The 19435-nt window shown below is 40.9% G+C and overlaps 1 protein-coding gene across 1 annotated transcript; it reads left to right on the top strand.

The window, feature by feature from the left end:
* The first annotated feature begins 803 nt into the window (after positions 1 to 803).
* Positions 804 to 18223, top strand: lhx5 (LIM homeobox 5). The gene is made up of 5 exons (XM_039778872.1): positions 804 to 1483; positions 3773 to 3996; positions 4981 to 5258; positions 7897 to 8062; positions 16004 to 18223. Exons 1-5 carry the CDS (start codon positions 1311 to 1313, stop codon positions 16351 to 16353), a joined length of 1191 nt encoding a protein of 396 aa, XP_039634806.1. The 5' UTR covers positions 804 to 1310; the 3' UTR covers positions 16354 to 18223.
* The last annotated feature ends 1212 nt before the right edge of the window (positions 18224 to 19435 follow it).

Below are 19435 nucleotides of genomic sequence, written 5' to 3'. Positions count from 1 at the left end.
TAAATGTTGTCTCGGATGACCTATAATCGTGTAAAATGAGTCAAAATTCACACCTAATGTCATTACCATGAATCATCATTAAAGAAAAAAAAAATGCTTCTCACCCATCTACTAAACATGAATTAGCGTATTGCATGTTTGCTTAACTGCAAACTAACAAAACGAGGCCGTTCGGTAAATATTGAAATTCGCTTCGATTGGCGGCCGCTCTGTTAAAGCACCGGGCGGCCGGGCTCTCCCTATTGATGAGCAGCACCTAATCCATCGCATTTCCCTGTAGATAGCTTTCTGCATGAGAAAAGGCCCGCGGCCCCGCCTCTGCAGCCCTGCACGGCCACACAGTGTAATGCAGGAGCGTTTTGTCACAAGGCCATTATAAGGCTGTGTAGCATTAGCCCCCTTGTTCGGCTACTCCCACTCCCATTGCATCTATTCACATTCATGTCCGTGACAGCGCCGTGCCATTTAAACGCGTCTTCCCCTCGCCTGTTGTACAGGTATCGCCTGGCCTTCATCGTGTTTTGTGGACTTCTAAGTTTAAGGTCCGATCAAAAATGTTGCGGGGAGCTTCTCAGGTGGCACTATGTGATGTCTGTCTCCTCATAAAGACAGCATTGTCTCAGTGAACCACCATGAAACCTTCAAGCTGGCCTCTGTCTGAAACAGCCAGCATCCTCTCGGCCCTGGAATTTCTGTACACGGTGTGTGTGTGTGTGTGTGTGTGTGTGATTCAGGTTCGCTCGAAGGCTACAGCTATAAACGTGTAACCATGACAACTGTCTTCTGATTGGCTCTGCCGGCACGGGAATTAACGAGAGCGTCATCCAATGTGAGCGCAGGGTGCGCGTGGCGCTGGCAAAACCTCGTGATAACGCAGGCACAGTGATGCGAAAGTGGCGGCGTGAGACGAGCCCGGAGGAAATGACTGGACCCAAAACAAAGCACGAGCGAGGGATAAAATATTAGAAATTAACACGTGTGAATAATGATGTTTTAACAGCTGTGCGCGTGAGGAAAACATGACCGGTTTGTCCATTACGCAGTCCATCAGCTGGCGCGGCTGAAAATCTCTCCTCTCCTCTGGATTGTGGATTGTGACAAGTGCCAGGACAGCAAGCAAAACAGGACCAGGACTACAACACGTAGCGGGGATTGTCACTCCGCCGCCTGCGAACGGGAGGTTTCTCTCCACTTTTCGTCTGACAGCACACCCTCCCGGAGCCAAGACGTTGTTCCGCGTAGACCCGGGTTGCCCCAGTCCGAGCAGCGCAGTCCGTAGGTCGGCACTCGGCGCCCTGCAGGCCGGAGACATGATGGTCCACTGTGCCGGGTGCGAGCGGCCCATCCTGGACCGGTTCCTCCTCAACGTGCTGGACAGAGCCTGGCACGCCAAGTGCGTCCAGTGCTGCGAGTGCAACTGCAACCTCACCGAGAAGTGCTTCTCCAGGGACGGGAAGCTCTATTGCAAAATGGACTTTTTCAGGTAACCGAGAGTCTGGATTCAGAGCTCTGATTCTTCACAACAATAAGCGTCACACTGTAAGATTAGGTCAAACTCTCCATGGATGCGATATTGATAAAAATGTAGAAATAAATGAAAGACCATGTAGCCCACAAAGTCAGGCCTTAACTTAAATCCTGTGTGCACAAGGGTCAAAATATCAAGTCATAGGTTAAAACTGTGCAAGCCAATGTTATTGTCCTGCAGGTTTGTAAAATAAAAAAGTTACCATGCAGAATAAATGTAAAAGTACAACTGATAACTCATTTAGTTAAAAAAAAATTGTTTTTATTCCTCTCTAAAATGAATTATTGGTCACAACGTGGCCTTTGAATATGGCCTTTACAATAAAACAACAGCAATATAATGTCATCGTGCAGCCACGTGTAGCCCACTCTGTGCTGAACATTATTATCTATTTTCCAGATCAGACAACACTTTTTCAAACAGCCATTAGGCACTAACCGGTGCACAATTCCTAAAAAAGTGTCTCAGGTAATTGAGTGACGACTGAAGCCTTGTTTGTCCCTTAGCACTCTCTTAGCATCATTTTCATTCGTATATGTGTCAGTTATTTTCTCCCAAATTGTCTAATGACATGTAAGACACATTAGGCTTTTGTCCGGACGGGCTATTATTGGCCTCGCGCGGCCTTGGCCATCATATTACCGCAGGTCCCATCAAGCGGTGGGATTTAAATGGCCAGCCATTAGCCAGGCGAAACAGTAATCACCCTAATATGTCCATTTGTTGTGTAAGTAGAGTTGTGCCCTTTCGCTGGGGGGGGGAGGGCTTGTCCATGCATGTGAAAGAGAGGAACAGTGGAGCGATACCATTGCAAATGGGGAGACAAGCCTACATTAGTGTTAAAAACAATGCTCCACAAAAGGAGTGCTTGCTTTCACCCAGAGGCTTAAAGCACCCCCCCACCCCCACCCCCACCCCCACCGGATAGGCCGACTGAAAATCCAGGTACAGCAGGCCCAAAGTGAGCCTCGAACATCTCCTAAAACTCTCAATAAAAAGCCTCAGGTGATAAACACTAACTGTTTATATCACTCAGGTGTGATTTCTTTCACCTCTTTCCGTCATGAAATCCCCCCGCCCCCAAAAAAAAAAAAACAGGAGGGGAATTCTGCTGAATTCATTTTTGGTTTTATTTGTGTATCAAATTGATGAGTCTTCTTCCCACTCGGTATTTAAGCGGGTGAATATGGATTAAGAGAAGATTTCCACGCTAAGATGCTCCTACTCTGCTTAATCCTGTTATATACACGCGGCTACAATGTGTTGATTGTCACTAATACGTTTTGCGTGGGGTTATTGTCAGAGCACCTCCATCAAAAATAATGAGCACTAGGTTTTTTTTCCAAAGCCTTTTTTTTTAAGCCTTTTGTTTTTTATTAAATATTTTATTTCCGTGTGAATGGTCTCCACCGCCATTACTAATACTGCCAGTTGAATACAGAGAGAGAGACAAGTAGACATGCCTTTTGTTTATTGTGAATTATTATTCATTAATTACTTAATACTTTACCAAAATGAACTGCTTATATAAGATTATTCGGGCTTTCACTGGGATGGTGAGAAATAAGAAACATTGTGTTTTTGGCCTATTATTCCTCTTCTTATATTATTTTTACATTTTTTTTATTGTGTGCTGCTATTTGTTGGTATATTATTAGCTTGACAGTAGAATAGTTTTACCATTATTACAATTTGATCTCTGTTATTATTGTAAATGCTCGAATAATGTATTCTTACCAAATTATAATGCTTTAATAACACATTTTTTTTAAAATATTTATATTACCACAGATATGCACATTTATATCAGGCCCATAGCCAGCCTAGTTGAAGGGGGGGGGGGGAGTATTTTTTCCCCAAAAAGAGAACCTCTTGGAATTTTCCCCTCATTTTGTGTTTATTTATGAGGATGAAATTCTATCTTTTGTGACTTTTTATGCACTCATTTGTTCTGGATTGGCTTCTACAAGCAAGCTTTTGAATGCACCGATAATATTTACTACTATGCTGTCAAATTGCTTTAAAAAAAAATCACAAAAAAAACGGATTTCATATGTCTACGGGATTGTAGACATAAAATGTCGATTTAAAAAAAAAGAAAAAAGAAAGAAGAAGAATGATATGATGTTGTGTTTTTGCCAAACCAGCTGGCTTTTGTGTTATCATTTATGTTTGGTCCTAAAACTGAATGTTAATTTGGCTTTTGTTTAAAAACATTTCACATGAATATTTGGTTCCGTGCAGGCGCTTTGGCACTAAATGCGCGGGCTGTCTGCAGGGAATCTCGCCAAGCGACCTGGTGCGCAAAGCCCGCAGCAAGGTGTTCCATCTCAACTGCTTCACCTGCATGGTGTGCAACAAGCAGCTGTCCACGGGAGAGGAGCTCTATGTCATAGACGAGAACAAGTTCGTGTGCAAAGAAGATTACTCGAGCTCCGGGGCCATTAATGAAGTCAACTTAAATTCAGGTAACCAACGCGATAATAAACTGTATTAAGCTGTATATATATATATATATATATATATATATATATATATATATATATATATATATATATATATATATATATATATATATATATATATATATATATGTGTGTGTGTGTGTGTGTGTTGTGTTTGTGTGTGTGTTTTGTTTCCTGTTCGATACAAATAAGCAAAAGCAAAATTATCTTTTTTTATCGCCATGTTGTGGTTGAATATTATATAGCCTAAATGCGTATCTGACTAATCTGCCTTTCAATGGACAAAAAAGACGAGGGTCGAGGCTTTAAATGTCCTGTAAGATTCTTTTTTTTTTTGTTAAACATTTCCATCAGTCCGTAGAGAGCATTTCACAACAACCTTGTCAGATGAATGGCTTCAATATTTACCTCCACAGGACAATGGCTTTCTATTATTGTAGCCTACGCCAGGATCCGCTGGGGATGAGTATAGTAGGCTGTTTTAGTCCGGCCGTGTTTGCCGATCCTCTATCCGCAGTCTATTCATCCATCCTGATAGCACGCTCCCTGCTTCTTTTACAGGCACATTATGGACATAAGATGTGTTATTCTACATGTCATATGTCTATGTGTGCAAGTTATTGTGTTGCCTTAAATGAAAAATAGTCGGAGTTACGTTGAATTTGTGCTATTTTGTTAACACGTCAGACATCAAATCTGCAAATTACAAATAAATACATAAAAAAATAGGCAACATAAAGAAAAGAAACATGTTTGCGTGCAAAAACCGTAGGCTACAAATCTAATCCGAGTGACTTTTTCGTCTTCTATAAATATACATATAGATATATATCTATATCTATCTATCTATATATATATATATATATATATATAATTTCCCTGTATCGCCGCTGTGCATGTCCAGGCCTAATTAAATCTCCTCCTCCCCCCACCCCCACCCCCCGACATTTCGGATCGTGACCCTGGTCCTGTTGGTTTCCCCCCCAGTGTCATCGTGTACAGACAGGAGTTTATCGCCGGATCTGCAGGACCCAATACAGGACGACATAAAGGAGACGGACAATTCCACGTCCTCAGATAAGGAAACGAACAATATTGAGAACGAGGAGCAGAACTCTGGGACCAAACGGCGGGGGCCCCGGACCACCATCAAGGCCAAGCAGCTGGAGACGTTAAAGGCCGCGTTCGTCGCCACGCCGAAACCGACCCGGCACATCCGGGAACAGCTGGCCCAGGAAACGGGACTAAACATGCGAGTCATCCAGGTACAGATCAGCTGTTTGTGTTTGGGTGGGCTCGGTGGGGCTGAACCGGGGGAGGGTCTACTCTGCAGAGACAAAGACAAATCAGAGAGAGAAATGACGGGATTATATCAATCAGTGACGTCACTCGAGATTCTAATTGAAGGCCTCGTCATCTGTTAGAGAAATGTCCCAACATGACGTGGGCTCCGTTAACAGCAAATGCATCCACAGTGACATTTTCCACCACGCATTCTGTATGTGAATGTTTTTTTTTTTTTGTTACATTTGATGGACATTTCTCTAGTAATAAGCTAATAATAGAAACGATTTTTTTTGTTGCATTTTATATTTAAATTAGCTTTCTAACAACGGTTTAAGCGTAAAAGACATTTATATGGAAGCTGTGTTTCCCCAAAATGAGTTTTATTTTCCCACAATGCTGTGTTTTTAATATTTAACATAGACAAAATTAAATTTTTTATTTTATTTAATTTAGAACTTTTGTAATTCTTAATAAAAGCATGAAATAAAAGTTTGATGCTTTTATTTAATGCTTTACTTAAAAGAGAGAGAGAGAGAGAGAGAGAGAGAGAGAGAGAGAGAGAGATGGTTTTCAAATGTAGTGGTGCTCACACCACTATTTTTTTATTCCTATCATTTGCATCCAGTTCCCACGCTGCTATATCCATATCTGCAGGCGTTCATTTGTGCTCTGAAATTAAGATCTAGTAATCCAAATCACTGATGCATGGATATAATAAATCGTATGGTTTCTTTTTTTTTTTGAAAATCATTTATTTTGTGCAGACGGCGCTTTATTTCAGTAATCAAACATGTTGCACAGCCATGAAATTAGTGAAAGGGGAGTCTTGTTTATGCCAAAGGCGAGAGGAACCCCACACGCAAACATGTTCGGCAGAATAACGCGAGCATAACACACTGTTTTGGACCCTTTCTCTGTGTCTGTCTTTTAACACACACACACACACACACACTGGGTGCAGACTGTGTCAGGATGATTAGCACCATCTCTGCCAACTGTGATATGTGGCTTTTTGTGCACTCACTGTAATTATCGCTGATTTCACAGATTTACATACCACCCTCCCCTTTCCCACCACTCTGCTCTTACTCACTTCCAGCCTGTTCCCACCGCTTATTAGACCAGCCCAGGGCCTTTCCACCGCCTCATCTATATCATATACTGCAGGCTGCTGCGTGTGTGTGTATGTGTGTGTGTGTGTGTGTGTGTGTGAGAGAGAGAGCTGCATCAACAGAGCTCAATCAAACGGTCAATAAATCAATCAGGCCGTCGGGCAGTCCATCCCTCCGTCCAGTGATCCCCGCCCCTGTGTTGCTCGGAGCCAAAATGGAGGCTCGGTTTCGTCATCTTCCTCCTCCTCGTTCACTGTGCGTTAAATACCATTGCTCTCAACACGGGGAGCCCTGTGAGCCACGCTGCTTCTCCAGCATGCGCATGTAATCCCTAAGCAACGCTCTCTCGAGGGGAGCGAGAGCATTTCCATAAAAATGTACCCTACAGTTAGACGATTGTTCTCAATAAGCAGGTGTCGCCTTTGCCGCTGGAGCACATAGAACAGAGCCTAAGTAGTTTTTAGGTGTTTTTGTGTGTGTGTTTTTGTTAATCTGCAGCACAGTGGGATTTTGCCTCTGGTGTAGCATGGCTGGGGTGAGCATACATCATTATGCAGCAGTGAAACAAGATGTGTTATGTGCTTATAATGCAGACATTCTTCCATATGGTGTGTAGTGAAATCCTCCTTTGTTCCTCTTCAAAGACAGTTTATCTAACGTTAGTGATAAGGCTTTTTATGCTCTGATTTGTGGCTTTGACAGTTTATTTTAACTTGTGCATTGGGTTCTGTGTTGGGGTACATTTAAATTGCTTTGCTTTTCATTTTACAACAGGAACATGAAAATTCTGGGTCCGGTTTATAAGAGTCTTATATTCAGCCATAGATAAGCCACTGCATTTCAAACGGAGCATTTTTATGCATTCCCTCACTTCTTAAGTTGGTCTTTGGTAATTTGTGCTTTTCAAAGATATATTGTAACATTTCTATTATATGAATAAAAGAGTGAATTACTTAAGTGGTGTTAGTTAAATGATCAAACCCTATGTAGTTGTGATATTGCACTGGAATATTTTTTATTCTTAAATTTGGTTAGTTTCAGCTTTTTCTGTGAAGTGTAACTGCTTTTAGTTTGACGTTTAACTAGTTGATTTTTTTATAGTCATTTTAATGCTGAGATCCAAGAATGTAAACCTCAATTACTGCTAATTGAAATACTCAAAATAATGGTTAAAGAGCTGTCAGATAACTGGGATGATTATTAAAAAAAATAATAATGCATTTGAATTGTGGCTCCAACACAAACTCTGTAACAACAGTGCGCATGACATTAAACAGACCAGGGAAATTACCGAAAATGATCAGGATCCAAATGAAGTTTATGCTTCAGTTATGCTTCATTGCAACAGACTGAATCTTTTTGCGATTGTGATTAGAGTCTGAGTCTTACACAACGACACGGTTTATACTTTTGGCATGGCGTGGTCGAGGAATGGAGAAGTGGCAATTTGAAGCAAAAGCTGAAACCCTTCTAACTGGGCTCCTGTCTGTCTGGTTGGATGCAGGTTTGGTTCCAGAACAGAAGATCCAAAGAGCGACGAATGAAGCAGCTGAGTGCTCTGGGGGCCCGGCGGCACGCCTTCTTCAGGGGCCCGAGGAGGATGAGGCCCCTGGGAGGCAGGCTGGAGGATCCTGACATTTTAGGACCTGGGGCCTACGGCTACTACGGAGGTAAGGAATAAAGGATTCCCTCCTGCCAATACATGCAACTAATAAAAATGAAGTGCACGGTCCTGTTTGTCCTGCATCTTTATCTGTATCCAGTGCCTAAAATGGGCCGGTACTTAGTGCCGGCACTTCTGATTTTTGTCCACATGAGTACCCTTACTTCTAATTGTTATTTACAGTATTATTAATAGGCTGTTATCTATCTATCTATCTATCTATCTATCTATCTATCTATCTATCTATCTATCTATCTATCTATCTATTTATCTATCTATCTATCTATCTATCTATCTATGTAAAATCAGACATTCAGGATCCCCATATAGCCCGAATAGAATGATCTTTTGTTCCATAAGTATATTCTCAGACAATGCATTGATGCGACTGTGAGATTGGTAGTCAAATTAGGCTCCTTAGATCAAATAGTCGTCCATTCAGGGTCACCACTACGAGATATACTGTACGTATGATTATAAATATGTCACATGCAGTGTTCATCTTGTCATGGAACTGCTCAACTAGGGTACTGGCACCTTTTTTTTGTCCAATCCAGGCAAATGTAATCACAACAATAATCTCTATGCTGGTCTCATTCTCACTTGAAATGTGATATTGTGCAACTTAATTGCAACCTTGATCAACGCGGTTGGTGGTTATAGTGTCAGGCTGCAGGAAGATTACATACGTAAAGGTTGCTTTTTATCTACTGCAGATGTCACCTCTGGGTGGTTTGTTTGGACATCAAGGCTCGCATGATTTTCTTTAATCTATTCATCTTTTGTTCAAAGATACAACAGACTGTAGGATAAGCCCTTGGTTTGACTCTAACCTTGGGGACTATTCAGTCAGTCAGCGTATGTTCGGGGAGAATTTCACTCTGGAGAATGAAACATTCATGTAAAGATTTTGAAGGCTCACAATAAGCGTTAACCTGCATATCTGTCACATAATGCCACTTGGTATACACCTGAGAGCGGAACAGATGTATCCAATCACACCACAGCATGGTGGGCACTCTTCAGTCAAGCCTATAAGCTCAATGGACACAGTTCATCTTGATTTACCTAAACTTTTTCAGAACACAAACACATAGAGCTGGAAGGATTAGTCAATTAGTTGTCAACTATTAAATTAATCAGCAACTATTTTGATTAATCAGTTTGAGTCATTTTTTAATTTTTTAAAAGTAAAATTTCTCTGATTACAGCTTCTTAAATGTGAATGTTTTCTAGTTTCTTAGACTTTGGGAAACACTGATCCACATTTTTCACCATTCTCTGACATTTTACGGACCAAACAACTGATTGATAAAATAATCGACACATGAATCGACAATGAAAGTAATCGTTAATTGCAGGCCTTAGCACAACACCGTATTTATGAGATTCTGCAAAAGAAATGTGTGAGTCTTACATTTTAATGAAGATGAAAGCGTGCCTTATAGCCATTAAAGATAACAGCATTTGATTAAAAAAAAAAACTCACGTTTTGAATGTCGTCTATTTCTGAAGACTTTGCTAATTTCCTCCTTGAAAATAAATCTGCAACAAATTATTGTAAGACTTTTTTTTTTCAAAGAAAGTAACACATTAGGAGTCGATACATTAAAAGTAGTTTTGATAAATTCTTCGAAGTGTTAAAGGAAAAAACAGAGGCTTTGGAAAATATCTTGACTTAAAGATAAAGATCAAAGATACATATTCAGAAGAAATAGCAAATAGCAAATAGACTGACATGACGTTCATATCAAAATGTATTTCTTATACTAGAGTATAACCTTTTTATGGTCAACTATACCCAGCTGTACCCTCTTTAGCAGTAAAGATGAAATTCTTTTGGCTGGCTCCGATGAGGTGAAACTCATTCACTGACCTGGACATTGCAAATTAAAACAAGTATTCGTAGCACTGACCTGGAACGCAGAAAGCCTTTAAAAAACGGATGGAATTTTAATTGCACAGAAGAATTTGTGTTTGAGTTTGTCAAATAGTTGCTATAGCTATTAAATCGTGAAAGTTTCTTTCAATTGGATGCTGGAGATGAGGTGCGCCTGGTTTGTTGTTTTCCACATGTGAAAGTGAATTGCTGATAAAATGATAAGCTGTTTTCTTAACACTGCAGTTTTCTTTTCTAATGACATGTGCTTGAGCACAATGTGGTCTCCAGTCGGGTGTCAAGACTCCTTCAAATCAATATTCCTTCCAAACGCTTGTCAAGACCACTTGACTAAAAGAAAAAATCATCTGGATCGCGAAAAAAACCCCATTTGAAGACAATAGCAGGTGGGCAGCATGTAACAATAGCGCGCTAACACAGCTCCACATTGAGCGGCAGGAATAAATCAGATGCACCTGTCATATATATCAGTAGTTTGTTTTTCACGGACGGGCTGAGAGCCGTGGTTTCTATACAGTTCCTGCACATCTACCTGAATGGCCCAGGCATTGAGTCTACAATAAACTGGAGCCGCCAAGGCTGCCGCGCAGAGAGTGGGAGGGGATAAACAGAGGACAAAACCTTCATCCCTCACTCGCGTCTCTCTTGCTTTCTTTTTCTTTTTCTTTTCACACCCTTTTGTGCTGCAGCAGCAGCACAGGCCAGTCTGCTCGCCTTTATCTGAGCCCGCTGCTTCCTTCTGCTCCTCTGCTGCTGCTTAGAAGGAGGAATGCCTGTGTGTGGTGTGCTGCGTCTGTATGCGTGAGTGTAATTATAGTTTGCAGAGCCAACGCCGGCCCCCCCTCCATCAAATCCCCACCCCCATCACACACACAGACACACACACACACACACCACACGCACACACCGCACAGGCCACACAAGCCCGTTGTTTATTCTCGAGGTCGGCCAACCTACCAGCGGCCTGTTTGTGAGATCAAATAATTAGCTTGTTTCCGAAAGTCGTGTCAGCTCTTATTGTTTCTCTTGACAGTTTCGAAAAAGAGCCACACGCAGCAGCAAATAAATGCAGTTGTTCTAATTAGGCAACGTATTTCTTGATATGGAACCTGTTAGTTCCCGCTTGTGCCCGTTCAGACCGAAATAGGAGTGAGGGGAACATCTGGTGCGAGTGGAGAAATGCGAGTGCAACATCTGGGGCAGCGGGATGAAGCCTGCATCGATCTCAGTTCATGGTGGTGTGGAAACCGAATGGATTTAATGTAACTGAGGTAATGTGGAGCAGAGGGGGCAGGGTGTAGATTTGGACGGAGAATACAGAAGCGGAGAGGAGGAAGCAGGAGGCAGGTGGAGGTTTGTAATTGTTAATGGATGCAAATGCTGTGCGAAGTAATTGGCTACATGTGGAGAGGATGGATCCTTTATAAACTGTTCTGACAGGTTTTATTCCTCATAAACAACTCAAGAGATAGTTTAAGGGAATATCACTGTCAAAAATCAGTCCGCCTAAACTTTTTTTTTTAAATATATGCATTTAATTGTTTTAAAGATTTTTTTTGGGGGGCATTTTAGGCTTTTATTTGTACATTTTGGACAGCTGAAGATATGAAGTGGGAGAGAGAGGGGGAATGACATGCAGCAAAGGGCCGCAGAGCTGAGCCGAACCCACGGCCAGTGTGTCGAGGAGTAAACCTCTATACATGGGCGCACGCTCTACCAGCTGAGCTAACCAGGCACCCAGTCCGCTGTAACCTTTGCCATATCAGCACTTCACATCCCACGTCATCGTCCCTTTGAGACTGTGGCTGGGTTCAGAGCATCACTGTGCAGTCAGCTTGATAATACAGCAGCGATGTGTTTGGAGGTATAAGTCTCTGGTTTTTTGATTAAAGGAATATTTTGGCTTTCTTGCTTAGATGAGAAGAACGACACCACTCTCGGGCTTGTGTTGAATATGAAGCTGCAGCCAGAAGCCGGTTAGCTTAGCTTAGCGTAAAGACTGGAAACGGCCAAAAACAGCAAGCTTAGCTCTGTCCAAAGGTAACAAACTTGCTATATCTTGGCATAAAACCCTGTAAAAAAAAATACAACTTTTTACACAGATTTTTGTACGGATTAAACAAATGAGAATGAGTCCTTGTCCTAAGCTAACTGGCTGCTGGTTGTAGCTTTATATTTAACAGACAAATATGCGATATAACAAGAACATATCACAGGCATACGGGGCTGCTCTGAGAGACTGCAAGAGGAGCTCAGCTGCTGGTTGTTTTTCTTTTGTCCAAATTTATACTGGATGGATCTCAAAGTGGTTTGGCACTCAGGATTGGATTCATATGTGCACTGCTTGGAAACAATAAGGGTTGGTTCACCCAAATGACAAAAAAAAAGAACAAAGAAAAAACAAGTTTCTTACCTGTTGCGTTATATACAGGTTGGTCTCGCTTTGCCAGACCTTCCTCCACAGCACTGCGGAGGAGGGTCTGGCTAGTCCACACAGCATTCCGGAATGGGAGAAAAACGTGCTCTGATTTATTGGCATTTCTTTAAACCAATCACAATCGTCTTGGGCGGCGCTAAGCTCCGCACGGAGCCTCTGCAAAATAGCCTCGGGAAGGAACTTGTTTTGGTGGAAAATGTGTACGTTCAAAAAGTTGTTTTAGTCGTGCAACAGAAAACTCTGATTGGACAGATAGTCTAGCTAGCTGTCTGGATTTACCCTGCAGAGATCTGAGGAGCAGTTAACCATAGTCCTCACAAATCCACCGGAGTTTAAAATTACAACACAAAGAAAGCAAAAGGAAACGGACATCGGCGAAAAGACAGAATTTTCTGCGGCACCGGAGCAATCCCGGAAGTGGAACGTTGTAGATATAGACAATCTAAAGGTAGATTCCTACCTCTAGTCCAATTTAAAGGAGTCAAATTAAATCTTTTTTGGTGCTGTTAGCATTACAAACCGCTTCTCTGTTATTCTGAATCCACAGTACAACCTGTAAGCAATTGTCATCGGAACTACCGAAGAAATAGTCCCTATACAGTATAAACTATTTACTGCGCATTAATTATCCAAAAGGGACATTGTTTGTGAAAATACATGTTCAATGTCTAATTATTAAATGGTGGGAGCACCAGAGATTGCTTTCACTACCGTTGGATTGGGGTGGAGGCAGGAATCATTCAGTTCAGCCACTTTATTACCCCGGATGGGAAACTTGATTAGCAGTCAGGAGTGCAAGATAAAAACAACACAAATAAACCAAAAGACAACAATACAAAAACTAAAAGTACAAAAATGTTTCCTGTACATACAATATACACAATACTATTTTACGCAATGCTACATCAGCAATCTCTAGTTTTTGCTAGAGTTTTTTACTCCTATTGCTCAAACTCAATCATAGAGCCAAATATCTCAAAACCTGGGCACAGAAATACAAAAGTTTCTGCATAGCTAGATATTACTATATATATTACTTTTTTTTAAATATATTTTGCAACCTTTTAACCCTTTGTTATGAATCCTGGTTGTAATGGACAGCATTCAGGATCAATTTAGAGAATCAGTAAATTCATAAACAACAAATGATATTGTCTTCATGGTAGAGGAATAATATGAATATACATAGAGACCTCAAATGTTATTCGGGGACCCGAACTGTGCCGCAACCTCTCAGAGGCGTGAACATGTCAGTCATTGTTAGAGGTTAGGGAGAGATTAATTGTAAATCCGAGTGTGCGCTGGAGATTTCTTTTTGTGAAAGCAAGGAATTTGGGCTGTATTCTGTCATTATTGTGGCAGTTTCTGCTGCAGCGCTTTCAAGTCAACGCCACGGAATATTTTAGACAAGAAAAACATCAGTCATTGCTCAAATATTTCAAACCTGAAGTTGGAGTTTCAATACATAACGATAATACATATTTAAATGAGTTATATTACAGACGTTCACGTTCCTCAGAGGATGAATCCTACGGACTTTGCTGATCCCCTGACTTTTCACGCGCCATGTACTGTAGGAAAAATGTACAGACTAAAGAAGCCCTTGCTCCTGCTTAGTGCATATGTGTTTCAGTTAGTTTAGTTTCGTTTAGTCACACATTATTAACAATATGGCTTTGATACAGGGTAAGACATTGTACAAGGGAGGTTAGAAGCCAAGAAAAGGCTCATAAAGATAACACTAGTTACACTGAGCAGCAGTGTAAATTAGAAAAGTGTACAAAATGGGATGAATTACAATAAAATCTTAAAAGTCATTGTTGTGTCCTGTGTGTGGATGACATCATTGAATGTAGGCCCCAACAGAGAACTTCGTAATGCTTTGCTGACATGTAAACAGACATAATGTGTTTTTTATAGAGAACTATTTTGTCTTACTGACGATGATTGTGATGCTGCACAATTGTTCTCACTGTAAAGATGAAAATAGAGCAAGGGTAAACCTGTCACTGCCACGACTGACTCCACTCATGTGGAAAACTATTGATGATCCAACACTGTGCCTGTGGATAGAAACACAGCAGCAAGGTGTGGTTGGAATGGGAAATTCCAAACCGGTGTCCACAGGAGCAATAATGCTGGATTCCGAGCTGAAACGATTACTAAATGTATTGATTAGTCAATCGCCGAACAATTAGTTGGATGCTTTGCTGTTTTTTTTTCCAGTTTATATTGCTGTAAATTGAATATGTTTGAGGTTTGGACTAGAGCTGAGCGATTTAGGGGAAAAAAATCGAATTGCGATTTTTCTGCCAGATATTGCGATTACGATTCCATTTGCGATTTGTTTTTTAGCTAAAGTGTACAGCTAAAGTTCAATATTCACTGTGTAACAGATGAAACATGTCATGGATCATTATAACATCTTGAGACACATCAAAACTGATCTATATTCTTATGCAAGGATGAGAACATAGATATGAATTGCCAGAAAATAAGTGATTTTCTTTTAGAAAACATGGATCATTGAACAGTCAAACACAGAACATTTATCACAAAAGTTAAAGTTATAATAATAAAAAACAATTCCAATAAAAAAAAATATCAGTACTTTCCTGTAAACTGAAATGTCTGATACGCCTTCTACCACCTTCTACCATCATGTTAAATGAAGTAATATAAATAAATGAAAAATCCACTGAAAATAGGACATTTCTGTAAGCAATCTGTGATATGTAACATTAATCCAGCATTTATCTTATGAAAAAAAACAGTAAATATAATAATAAAAAAAGGAATAAAAATTGTTAAACCAAATGTTACACCAAACATCCAGCTAAATATTGCACATTCGATTAATCGTGGTCTTCACGATTAGCTAATCGCATTCTTTCAAATCACGATTTCGATTTGAAAACGATTAATCGTTCAGCCATAGTTTGGACTGTGGGTCGGACAAAACAAGCAATGTCAAGATGTCCCATGGGGCTTTAAGGAAATTGCGATGGGCATCTTGCACTATTTAATGATGCTTTATAGACCAAACGATTAATCAATTAATCAAGAAAAATCTTTGTCAGATTAGCTGATAAGGAAAACAATTGTTATCTGCAGCCCCGGTTGAATTGCATGCTGGAAATAATTGGAGCGTGATGTGTGTAGCTCAGGAAATAGCCAAAGCCCAGTGAGGTATATAGGAGAGGGATGTTGCCGGAAGCCGCATCCGACATGACGGAGAGAGATGCAGCCGACAGGACCTGGCAGTGCTGCGGGGAGCCTGGAATCTCATTTTAGAGTTCCTCATCCAAATCGTGAAGTTTCAGCAGGGGAATCTATCGATGTGCACGCACGGCTGCGAGCTGAATGAGTGAGGGAGATGAATGCAGTGTGTAAAATGCGAGAGAACTGAGGTGGAGAAGTGTGGAGTTGTTTATACACTCAAATGAGGCTGTTGGAGACCGGTTGGTTGAAAATTTGACATGATCAATTTCACCACTTAGGTAATAGGGGTGGAGGTGTGTGGAAAGTCGCACACCGCTGTGGGGAACTATGTATATTCAAAGTCTTTTGATAGCAAGTCTAACCCCTTGTATTCCCCTGTCTCTCCTCAGAATACCAAGGCGACTATTATGGACCAGGGAGTAACTACGACTTCTTCCCTCACGGCCCCCCATCCTCGCAGGCTCAGTCTCCAGCCGAGTCTCTCTACGTCCTGGGCTCTGGACCCGGAGCCATGGAGGGATCAGGGCACCACCCTTCAGACGACCAAAGGTTCACGGACATGATCTCCCACGCGGAAACCCCCAGTCCGGAGCCGGGCTTACCGAGCTCCCTGCAGCCTGTCCCGGGGGACGCTTACGGGGGCGGACCCAGTCCTCCTTTCTCCTTGGCTAGTAACTCCAGCTACAGCGCTCCGATGTCCCACCAAGGACAGGAGATGGGTGAAACCACAGCCTGGTAAAGGACAAACCACAGGGACCATTCCTAGGCTGAATGTCAGCCTAGTTAATTCAGGAGATGAATACAATAAAACACACATTGTGGAGTGAAAAATACAGCTGACATTTTTATGGAGGACTTTTTAAAATCATGGACTGATTTTCACAATAATTGACGAACTGAAAGAAATGGAATCAAGAACAGGACAGGCTGCTGGAAAAAGTAATATTTGCTGCCCAGTAGACACTCCAAAGCATATCCCTTCCTGGATTACTGGACTTGAATTATTAAAAAAAAATAAATAAATTGGGATTCCACCCAGCAAAAATGCTTCTCACCTTCCCCTTGATATTAACGAAGGTATCTTCTAAAGCTCTACGAGCACATTAGAGAGAAATGCCAACGGGGACATCTTTGGTTCTCTTCATTTCTCACCACATTTGTTTGTTTTTGTTAAAACGTTGCTTTAAAGCATTACTTTTTTCATTCTGTTCATTGTTAAGTTGCCGCTCTCCCCTCAAACTTAAAAAGACAAAGGAACAGGTTTTAATACACGCTTTAATGTTCATATACAAATACGTAGGTGGCAATCGAGACACGATTAGTCAAAACCGTCGCTTTAAAAACATTCTTCTCTGTAAGACATGTCAAATCAAAGGCTGCTTCTTCATAGAAACTGTACACACACACACACACACACACACACACACACACACACACACATGCACACACAATGCTTACATTGACTTTTTAAGCACACATCTCAGCTTTGAGTCCCTTAATGCACAAAAAGCATTCTTGACCATAGCCCAAAAGAAGGATGTCTATACTATTATTCAAAACACGGACACAATTATGCAGACACTTGTACTCACTCAAGCGTGCGTGCGCACACACACACACACACACACACACACACACACACACACACACACACACACACACACACACACACACACACACAGCCGGCCCTGATAGTTCTGCTCAGCAGACTGCTTCACCTGACCTTCCTTTTGTTACTGTCCCTTTAAAAAAAAAACATGTTTTAATGGAAATGATTTTCAAAAGAACATTGAACCCATAATGGAGAATCTACTTCAACAGCTGAGGTCTCCTTCCTCTAAAGAGAGAAAACAAAAGAGGGGGCAGACAACATCTGTGACATTGCCTCTGTCGGCTCTGAAGCGCTCATTGCCATCTAGTGGCCTTAAGACACACTGAATTAAAAATCAGCTCAAAGCAGCAGCAGCAGCAGCAGCGTCCGGCTGTGTGTTTGGGAACATCTTTGTGCCGAAGACAACAAATTCATGTTGGTTTATTTTCTCTAAATAATGACAATAAATAATTCTGCAGCTTCAAGTTTCATCAGGGCCTCAATTTGAAAAGTCAGCCTTTGTGGAACTACATTAAAAGAAACACAAATATGTTTACCTCTCGTTATAATAAAGCATCTGAAAGGACACCTACCAGGTTAGCTGATGTTATTTGAAACAACACCTCCCATAACGCTGTCAAATCCATCTTGTCTTTCAGCTCTTGTTTCGTCACACGTAACAACGTCTTAAGCTAAACTCATCCAACACTTGTAATGCTGTTTGTCCACAAAAGTTCTCTCTACTTGAAATATTGTTTTGAGATTATTTGCGTTTCCTTTTGGACATTGTATAAGATCTAGAGAGAGTGTGTCTTATTTCTGATGTATTGAGATATTCTTGGATACAAAAGCGTGTGTGTGTGTGTGTGTGTGTGTGTGTGTGTGTGTGTGTGTGTGTGCTTGAGCGCTTGGGGATGTGCATATGCGTGCTCATGTGCGTGCGTGTGTGTGCATTTAAATGGGCAAGGCTGTATTATTTCTATGTAAATAGCACTGGTAATAAAACCTTCTCTTACAACTTGAAGATTTGGCTCTCTTCTTAAGCTTCATCACACAGTCTATCTTCTGTTTTCTTCTGTTTGTGGGGGTGGGAAGTAACTTAGTACATTTACTGGAACAAGTACTGTACTCAGGTCCAGTATGTACATCGGATTTCCATTCCATGCTATACATTTAAGAGGAAAGTGTTGCCCTTTCTATACCTTTACATTTATCTGGCAGCTATATAGCTTATTTTTAAGATTTTAAAATCAAAACATAGGCTAAGCAATTGTTATAATATAATTGATTTTAACTTAGCTCCATCCATTCATTATAAATTTTGTTCTAAAATACCACTATTTTTTTTGGTTTTTTAGCTTTACAAATATTTAAACAGTGACAAGATGATTTCACCTGACTTTGAGAAAAATAGCTCAATAAAATTCAAATTAGCCCTTTTTTAATTTCCTGAAAAGCAACGGTTTTGGACATACGAGGTTTTCGCTCCACAGCGACATCAAGGAGTTGATGAGTTGTAAATACAGTTATGGCTTTATTCACATTTATTCACTTACTATGGCTTAATGAATGAATTATTGACTGTTACAGTCTGTTGCCAGACTGTGCTAGCCTCCTTTGTAACATTCCACATAATAACAACTGTATTTTTTTTTTTTTCACAGATAATACTTTAAATCAGCATTATTTGCTATTTATGGCCGCTTGGGGGCAGTGTAATAAGCTAAAAACACAACATTAACATATTATTGACTCTTAAAGATTGTATGGCGAACATGCTAGCAAACAGCTGCTTATTTACACTTCCAGCAGACGCAGAACAACATTAGCATTTGGAGTCGTATTAGTGAATGCTTTTCATTCAGCTTTTAGCTCTTGTTTATTCCCGTCCAACCCTGAGGGAAATATCTGGCTCTTTAGCTCCTAAATCTCCATTTGATACACCAGCTAGCTGCTAACTGTGAGTCTGCCGTTTGGTGCTGTGCAGGTAGCCGATTGCGGGTTTATGATCCAACGTGATCTCATGGTAAGGCGAATAAATAGAACCCCAATTTAAAGGACATTTTGCGAGTCGTGTCAACGCATTTTAAGCTTGCTGCTCTCATTCCCAACTCATCAGTTTAAACACGTGGTTAACGTTGTGAATTCAAACAAAACCACTTGGTTAGGTTATGGAAAAGATCTCAGTTTGGGTTCAAATAAGTCTGTTCGTTTCACATAAACAAAGTTA

Source organism: Perca fluviatilis, chromosome 17 (genome assembly GCF_010015445.1).
Source record: "Perca fluviatilis chromosome 17, GENO_Pfluv_1.0, whole genome shotgun sequence".
NCBI classification, from domain to species: Eukaryota; Metazoa; Chordata; class Actinopteri; order Perciformes; family Percidae; genus Perca; species Perca fluviatilis.
Note: the sequence above shows the minus strand (reverse complement) of the source record. Positions and strands in the feature narration are given on the sequence as shown.

Excerpts from the sequence above, each read along its gene's own strand:
- lhx5 (XM_039778872.1), top strand. The coding sequence starts at position 1,311 with ATGATGGTCCACTGTGCCGGGTGCGAGCGGCCCATCCTGGACCGGTTC. Across the intron at positions 1,484-3,772 it reads TGCAAAATGGACTTTTTCAG|GCGCTTTGGCACTAAATGCG; the intron begins GTAACCGAGAGT and ends GGTTCCGTGCAG. Across the intron at positions 8,063-16,003 it reads GGCCTACGGCTACTACGGAG|AATACCAAGGCGACTATTAT; the intron begins GTAAGGAATAAA and ends GTCTCTCCTCAG.